General features: G+C 33.8%; 1 protein-coding gene across 1 annotated transcript in view; it reads left to right on the forward strand.

Annotated features, from left to right (window-relative positions):
* Nucleotides 1–5,980, forward strand: part of GNAT3 (G protein subunit alpha transducin 3) — a gene marked incomplete at both ends in the record, with an annotated part of 39,912 nt that extends 33,932 nt beyond the window's left edge. The window contains 3 exons of the mRNA XM_084229584.1: nucleotides 3,023–3,152; nucleotides 3,344–3,497; nucleotides 5,790–5,980. Of these exons, the coding sequence (XP_084085710.1) occupies nucleotides 3,023–3,152; nucleotides 3,344–3,497; nucleotides 5,790–5,980 (475 nt within the window). The remainder of the gene's footprint in view (nucleotides 1–3,022; nucleotides 3,153–3,343; nucleotides 3,498–5,789) is intronic.
* Between the last annotated feature and the right edge of the window lie 2,616 nt (nucleotides 5,981–8,596).

An 8,596-nucleotide genomic window follows, 5' to 3' on the forward strand; every position in this document is an offset into this window, starting at 1 on the left:
ATTCCATGACTAGTTAGCACCCCATTACAGGATGCACAGCATAAAACCCAGAAGAGAGAATTTAAGCAAAAGAGGAAACAAAAACTATGGAAGTTCTTATACATTCAAATTCAGAGGGTAGAGATACAAGATGTGGTTTCAGTTTGAAAAACCCACGAAGGGTTTAAACCTAATGTCAACCATTACCTTATCCCACATATTTTTTGTTATCTTGATGTCTTTCTATAGCTTGGATGTCTGATGGTACTTAATATCTCCAGTTTAAACTATTATGAAAATTCCAATATTTTTCTGCAACTCTAATCTCCTCCTCATCAAAGTTATATTCTGGACTGAGATCAAGTAATCTAGCAGCAAACAAAATATGTTAGTTCCACACCTAACAATCTGTTTGTCCCCCACAGACTAATATAAAATCTAATCTTCTCATGTGATATAAAAGATCTGGCAAATCTATTTATGGCCTAATACTTCAGGCCAATTCCTTTGTTCTTGTTTTTGTTTTATTGCCTCTACTTGGGAGGTTCTTCCCAAGACATTTCATTTGGCTCAGTTCCTCATCTCTTCAGGTTTGACTATTACCTAAATTAGCTTTAACTATGACCTTCTCTCACTCATTCAAATTACAGATCCTATTTTCCCTACCTACTTAGGATACTAATATCTGAAATCTTTCTCTCTCTCTCTCTTACACACACACACACACACACACACACACACACACCCCATCAGGTTAAAAGCATGCCTGGCATGTAATAAGTGCTCAATAAGTATTTGTTGAATAAATAATTATCAAGCACCTCTGATATGTCAGAGATATATCAGGCCTTATGTTTCCCTTGTTCTTACCTTAGTCTTCATGTCCTCAAAAATACAAATAGCTTGCTTATACCAAATATGTCCCATACATTTTCTTGATTTGCACATGCACTTTACATTAAAAATCCCCCCTCCATCTGATTGATATGTAATATATTTGTTTACTTAGCAAATATGTACTGCACGTCTATTAAAATGGTCAAGCACAGGGCCTGGAACTGGGACTATAGTAGTCATTAATATACATGTTTCCTGCCCTTATGAGGCTGCAATTCCATTAAGGAGACTGTAGATTTTAACATGTAAAAAATAAACCAGTTAACTATATAGTATGACTATTACTATAGAGGAAATAAAGAAAATGGTGAGTTAGAAAAATAAGTTGATATGGTTGCTACAGTATACATGGACACACAGAGGCTTCTTTGTGCAGGAGGTATTGACACTAAGTTTTATTTTTTTTTTAAGATTTATTTATTTATGCATACACGAACTGGGGTACAGGCCTGAGGTGTGGGGGGGTGAGAGGATTCACCACAGAAGAGTGGGGAACAGAACAGACAGATCAACCGAGACACACTGCTGAGGGGAGCAATGGGTGAGTCAGGAGAGGTCTGCTGCGCCATGTGGGTCACCTCCCTGGCCGGGGATCGAACACGTGCTGCAGTGACTGCGGATATCTTCAGAAGTTGCGTCTTAACCCCTTGCGCCACCAGTGAGGCCCCTGACACTAAGTTTTAAAAGTTGAAAGAACAAAGGAAAAAAGGAGGGAATAGTAAGCCATGGAAAGGAGGCAGGCTGTGCAATAATCCTGGGATAATAAAAAGTTAGGTTTCTATCATAGGAACTGAAAGAATGGCCTTGTGATTTAACTGTAACAAAAAAAAAAGTGTGATAAACTAAGCTTGGATAGGTAAGCAAGAATCAAACAGCTTATAGTCTTAGTGTTGTCAAGTTTATTCCCTGTTCTAAAGGGAAAAGAAGGCTTTGGAAGTTGTGAGCAGGCAAGAGATATAATTAGGTTTACATTAAAATAAAATTCTGAGTGCTGTGAGATACCAGCAACAACACTTTTGCCATGGTCCTGGTGAGAAATGTTGGTGGCTTACACTAAAGAAGTTGAAAAAAGTGAATCAATTAAGGGCCTCCCTGGTGGCGCAGCAGTTGAGCGCTGGGTTGCAAAGCTGCCCGCGGCCTCTGCAGCGCCAGTTCAATCCCCGGCTGCTCCCCAGCCACCGGAGGAGGGTCCCGCATGGCGCGCAGACCTCTCCTGCTGCCCGCTGCTCCCCTCAGCAGTGTACTTAGGTCCTTCTGCCTGCTCTGGTCCCCGCTCTGGCTCTGGTGAATTCGCTCACCCTCCCGCGCTTCTGACTGTACCCAGTGCTTGTATAAATAAATAAATCTTTTAAAAAAAAAGTGAATCAATTAATATCTATGTTTTCCTATGTACTGTATGGAAGATAAAGGAAAGGGAAGTATTAAGAATAACTCTTAATTTCCTTGAGATTCTATATTCATCATGGTGCCTTTGACCAAAATACAAAGACAGAGGAATGATAAATTTTCAAACATCTCCTCTGGTTATGCTTCATTATTTTGTAAGCTGAATTAAATCTCCCTCTAGTACCACACATTTTCACTGTATATTAGAATATTGTTACATAATATAACAACATTTGTTTCTCTCAACAAGACAGCAAATTTTTTAAAGATAGTGACTGTATCTTAATCATAGTGTTTGTAGGTCTAGCATAGTATTCAGTACAGAGTGTAAACAGTGAATGAATGAATGAATGAATGAATACACAAAAAGCTAGAACAGGTAAGAATCACATAATCAGAAATATGGTAGCTTACAATCTTCTTGTAGGTTCTATTACTTAAAGAGAACATATATAGATTCAAAATTTTCTAAGGTTAACCAATTTTTTTAGTTAAACTCTAAATTGCTTTAAATTACACAATACTTAAAGTCAGTATGTGAAATTATTTTACTGAAGTCTGAATAAGGATAATCAAAAGATGAACTTTATTTTTGCATCCTTGTATTGTAAGTTGGACAGCTAAGATTTACATTGTAATCAATAAAAATCTAAAATAATACATTTTAAAAGTTTGAGAGCATCCATTTATAACTCTAAATGTTAATCCTAATGCAAATTTTGGAAGATATTTATAAGATTCATTATTCTTTTTTTTCCAGAATGTTTGATGTAGGTGGACAGAGATCAGAGAGAAAGAAATGGATTCACTGCTTTGAAGGAGTTACATGCATTATATTTTGTGCTGCACTCAGTGCATATGACATGGTCTTGGTGGAAGATGAAGAAGTGGTAAGTCTAAGAGGCAAATAAAAGCAGGGTTAAAAAAAAAAATCAAGTGTTTACACTTTCCAATGTTACAACCACATTTCTCAACTCAATAAAGGCCTTCCAAAGACAGATGTTATTTTTCAATCCTGTATAAAATGCTGAACACTATTTTACAAATAATAATCCTACATTCTCATCTTTATACCTAACAGAACAGAATGCAGGAAAGCCTTCACCTGTTCAACAGCATCTGTAATCACAAGTACTTTGCAACCACATCCATTGTCTTGTTTCTAAATAAAAAAGATCTCTTTCAAGAAAAAATAACCAAAGTGCATCTTAGCATCTGCTTTCCAGAGTATACTGGTAAGATACTTTTCCATTAGTTCAATGATCATAAATTTTATATATATACATGTTTTCCAATCTGGATCTTAACATAATACTTATGAGCTAGAGGTTTATGATAACTTTTTAGTCCAGTGTATAATTCCAATTGGAAAAAATCTAACAAGTAAAAGAACCCTCTGTACTGCCTGCAGTAAAATATAGTTCTAATGAATAAACAGGTGGAAGTTAGACAGACCACGGCTGCTACTCTATATAATGTATCAAACAACATTGCACACTCTATTATCTTTTACATAATAGGGAGGCAAATAGTCAATGACTATAAATGTCAGGTTTTAGAGAAGGGTTGTTTTCCCCTCAGAAAACTTTCTTTTTTTGTAAATAGTTTTATGCTCTGTTGTTAATGAAATTGAGTTAGGATGGCAACATTTATGAGTTAACATAAATAGAAATCTAGTATCACCACTTAAATTCATGGGTGGCCTAGATGTTAGTCTGAGCAAGGCATTCTATCACAATAGATATCATGCATAATTAGTGATTATTTTTCTGTATTTATAGATATCATTAATTAAACAGGTTTATTTTTAGGTCTTTTTAAATAGACTACATGGGAATTCTGTATTTTCATTTTATTTTGTATGTACAGTAAATATGGCTCTAAAAATAGGCTATCTTCATTCAACTCCCACAATTTTCTGTTTTTGATATGCTGCATTGGTTTGTTACATTCATTACAGTTGATGAGCAGACATTAATACATTATTAACTTAAGCCATTATTAACTAGGGTTGATTCTTTTGTCTATCGATTTTGCTAAAAAGTACATCATGTATCTGCTATGACAATATTATACATATTAATTTCACTGCCCTAAAGATCCCTGGTGTTCTACCTATTAATTTCTCCAACCAGTCTTGCAACCACTGGCTATGAAAGCCACTGATCTTTTTAATCTTCTATAGTTCTCTCCTTTCAGAACGTCATACCCTCAATCAAAGTATGTGGCATTTTCTGAACAACATCTTTCACTTAGCAATATGCATTTTAATTTCCCCATGTCTTTTCATAAGTTGTTCACTTTTTATCACTAATATTCTACTCCATAAACAAACCTATTTTTTTATCCTTTCATATAGTCAAGGACATCTTGATTGCTTCCAATTTTTTGTAATTATGAATAAAGTCACTATAAACATCCACATATAGGGTTTTTTGTATGCATATGTTTTTTGTGTAAATACCTAGAAGTGCAATTGCTGGATGGTATAATAGGTCTATTTAGCTTTATGAGAAACTGTCTTTGCCTTCCCAAGTGACTGTTTCATTTTGTATTCCCACTGGCAATCAATAAGCATTTCTATGATTACACTCTTCATCAGCATTAAGTATTGTCCATGTTTTGGATTTTAGCAGTCACATTACTTTAAGGATTGTCCCTCATGGAATTTTGCTCCTAGTTATAATAAATCAGGGAATAAAATGTTACCTCTTTGGAAAATATGTATGGTACTGCCCCATTCCGTACCAAGTCCCCACTGAACAGATTCTACTCTAAAGGCCAATCAATGGGTCACTTTTTAGCTGACCTGTATTTGTTAGCATTCCTATTTTATTTCTGCCTTCTCCCAATTGATCCATTGTGTATCCTGCTACTCACGCATAATCTTCATTAGCTCTTCATTTAACTCCATCAAATAATCAGTCAAAAATATTTCTCTAAAGTCTAATATATCCCATCTTAACTACTTTGACTAGTCCATAATCTGGTCCAAGCCATCTATTCTACTTGATTCCTATAAATCATTTTTAAAAATCTTTTATTTCCCTCTCACAAGATTCTTCATCTGCTTCCCAGCTCTACTCTGAAATCTAATGAATGATCCAGCCCATTCTCATTTAATTTCTGGTTATTCACTGACTGTTTTTCTTCTCTCCTGTAGTTAACCCTCAAGGTTTAGCTTGAATGACACCTCATTCTGTAGCCCATAAATCTGTATCTTCTATTTTTTTCTTGTTTTAGTTCATAGTGATACACACACACATATGCTTTATTACTCACTCTGTATAAGTGTTAGTATATATATTTACTGTATTATGAGCTTTTTAATAGAGATATTACAATTTATCACCCTTAAGCCTCCATTAGATTAAACATAATTATGATCACATAGTATAGACCCTTGATAGTTCACTATTATCCTTATTTTTTGTAATACAAAAAATAATATGCCATACTCTGTATAAAGCCCTAGAACTTACTGGTATTAAACTTTTACTCTTTTTAAAATGCAATTTTTTTTCAAGGTCCAAATACATTTGAAGATGCAGGGAACTACATCAAGAATCAGTTTCTAGATCTGAATTTAAAAAAGGAAGACAAGGAAATTTATTCCCACATGACCTGCGCTACAGATACTCAAAATGTCAAGTTTGTGTTTGATGCAGTTACAGATATAATAATCAAAGAGAATCTAAAAGATTGTGGGCTTTTCTAATCAACCTGTTTTTTCTCCCACTCTTGTTCATGTGTGCTTTTCAAGACATAAAATGTGATGTGATTGGTTTAATTTGAACAGACATTAACTTTCTAGAAATAAAACTAGTGTTATGAAGCAAAATGTTTTCACTCAAGAAATTTAATGTATTATCACTTACATCTGATAGTGATATGAATTATTACAGAATTACCAAACTATCAATAACACTGAATTTGCTTGGAAATAAAGCTCTGTATTACGTCCTATTTTAAATCCGAGAACAATGAAAAATGCAGTATATCCCATATTTTTTGTATTAACCAAATTTTGAGAGACATTCATTTTTGCAGATATGTAACTGTGTCCATACTGTACAGACTATTCAGAGATGATAAATGTGGCATATTATTGGTTCATTACTCCTATTTAGTCAAATAAAATGCTCACTATACATACTTAAAGGGAATTTACATATGCCAAAGAAATGCATATAATTTTACCTGCTACATTTTTCTCCTTAGAAAAATATTAATTTTGAATTTACCTTAGAGTTGAGGATTTCAATAATAAATCTTTACCCACCAACCCTGTTAAAAGCAAGGGACCTTGTATGGTCAGATACACAGTATGAGGCTGTTCAAACTGAACAACAGTCCTCAATGGAGCACTCATGCTTCACATCTCATTCCAGACTCGTAGGGAACATTATTATAATTGAAAGTTGGGGAACAACAATCCTGGACTGCAAGAGAGAGAAATAATTTGATGTCTTAGTGTTTGTATGTTTTGGTTTTGTGAATAAGAAGTGGGAAGTAAGCAGTAATGAGGAGATTTTCGAAGAAACATTGTGCTTCTTTGTTAGTACTTTATGATCCATTCTAAATGTTACAGGGCAAGCTAATTTGGTGCCTTACAAACCCAAATCATTATTCATGAAAAGATTTTTTTTTTCTTTTGAAAGAATGTATGCACTTCCAAGCATCTCCATTTTTTACCCTCTATACATCTAGAAGGTGATATATAGGTCACAAGAATAGGTCAGTTCTTAAGATTTACAACTACTCTGAAAACAATTAAGTTTTTACAAGCTGGGAGAGATGACAGGAACATAAATTAAGCACATTGCCAGTCAGTAGCTCAGGTGCATTAGGTAGTTTTATCTCAATGTAGCCATCTTGTTGTTTTCCAACATATTTCCTTCCAGTCTAAACACACAAGAATGATCACTACTTAATACATCACCTTGAGTAGCTAAGAGTACGTTGGCTTATTTTCAAAAACAAAAAGGAGTAATCAACAAATGAGATAAATAAAAATATAAATTAAATTAAGAGAATTAATTTGAAATTCCCTTGAAGAATATAGATTATTAAGAAGCCTAAGATAACAAGGACAGAAAGGCAAAATCATTTAGTTCAGTTATTCAAAAATATTTTCTAGCTGAGAAATAATATATATGACAACCCCATATTTTGATAGGAGACATGCAATGCAAGGTTTCAAATAAGATTACGAATGCTATTATTTCATCCATACCTTTGCATTTTTATTCTCATTTTATACTTTAACCTGTTCTTCTCCATCAGTGTAAAAAGATTCCAGAAGGGAAAAAGATAATTTTAAAAAGTGTTAGGATCATTATTTTTCAGATTTTGAGTCTTATCTTTGAGGTACCTCTTTTAGATAACACAGACACAAAGGATGGGGTCTAAATAGTTCAATTTGTCTATTAAAAGTAAATAAATTTTGATCTTTGCAAAAAAAAATGATAATCATTGCTATTTATGAAATGTAATGTGAAAACATTTAAGTATGCTAAATGATTAAATTTAAAATTAGAGCTAGGTTTGGTTTTTTTCAATGTTAAATTTCTTCTAACCCTACAATTGAAATTTTAGGTGATTTTCTCCATATTTAAAAACATCAACAGTTGTTATGTTATCCAATAATTTTTAATTAAGGAAAATTTTGGTGGAGAAAAAAAAGTTTCCATTATTGAATGCACGTGTGTGTCTACTTGTGATTTGACGTTTTAATTTTTTAACATAAAAAAAGGTTGAAAAAGTGCTGATGCACAGCATTTGGGGATGAGGGAAATAACAAAATGGGAAGCACAGGAAGTTATTCCCTTAGCCTGTGGAGAAACTACCCGAGACCAGGGAGTTTGACCCACCCGGAAGGACCAACAATAGAATTAAAACCCCTATTAAAATGAACCTTTTAAGTGTACAGTTAGTGCTTCTGATTTTACAGTCAGTGCTTCTCAAGGAAGCAGTCTTTGTCATTTAATGTTCAAATATGATTATGCTTTTATTTTCCTGTTCTTTTAGTTGAGATTTCTTTCCCTGACTCAGAATGTCCCCAAATTTGATTATCTTTTACTTTTTAACACTCCCAAATCACTCATTTCTAAGATTTGACTGATTGTAGACACACTGTGATACCTCAGATCTGGTGTAGGGTTTTATCTAACAAGGTAACTAATACCCAGTTGTTGAAAAACTTTTCCAGAAGCATGAACTGGTCAACAGATAAATCTTTACATCTTGAGTTGAATGAAGAAGACTATTCACTAACACTTTTGTGTCAAAATACAAGTTATCCATGCCACAAAGAAGTTCTATGAAAAAGTGT

The sequence above is a fragment of the Talpa europaea genome (assembly GCF_964194135.1).
Source record: "Talpa europaea genome assembly, chromosome: 3".
Taxonomy (NCBI): Eukaryota; Metazoa; Chordata; class Mammalia; order Eulipotyphla; family Talpidae; genus Talpa; species Talpa europaea.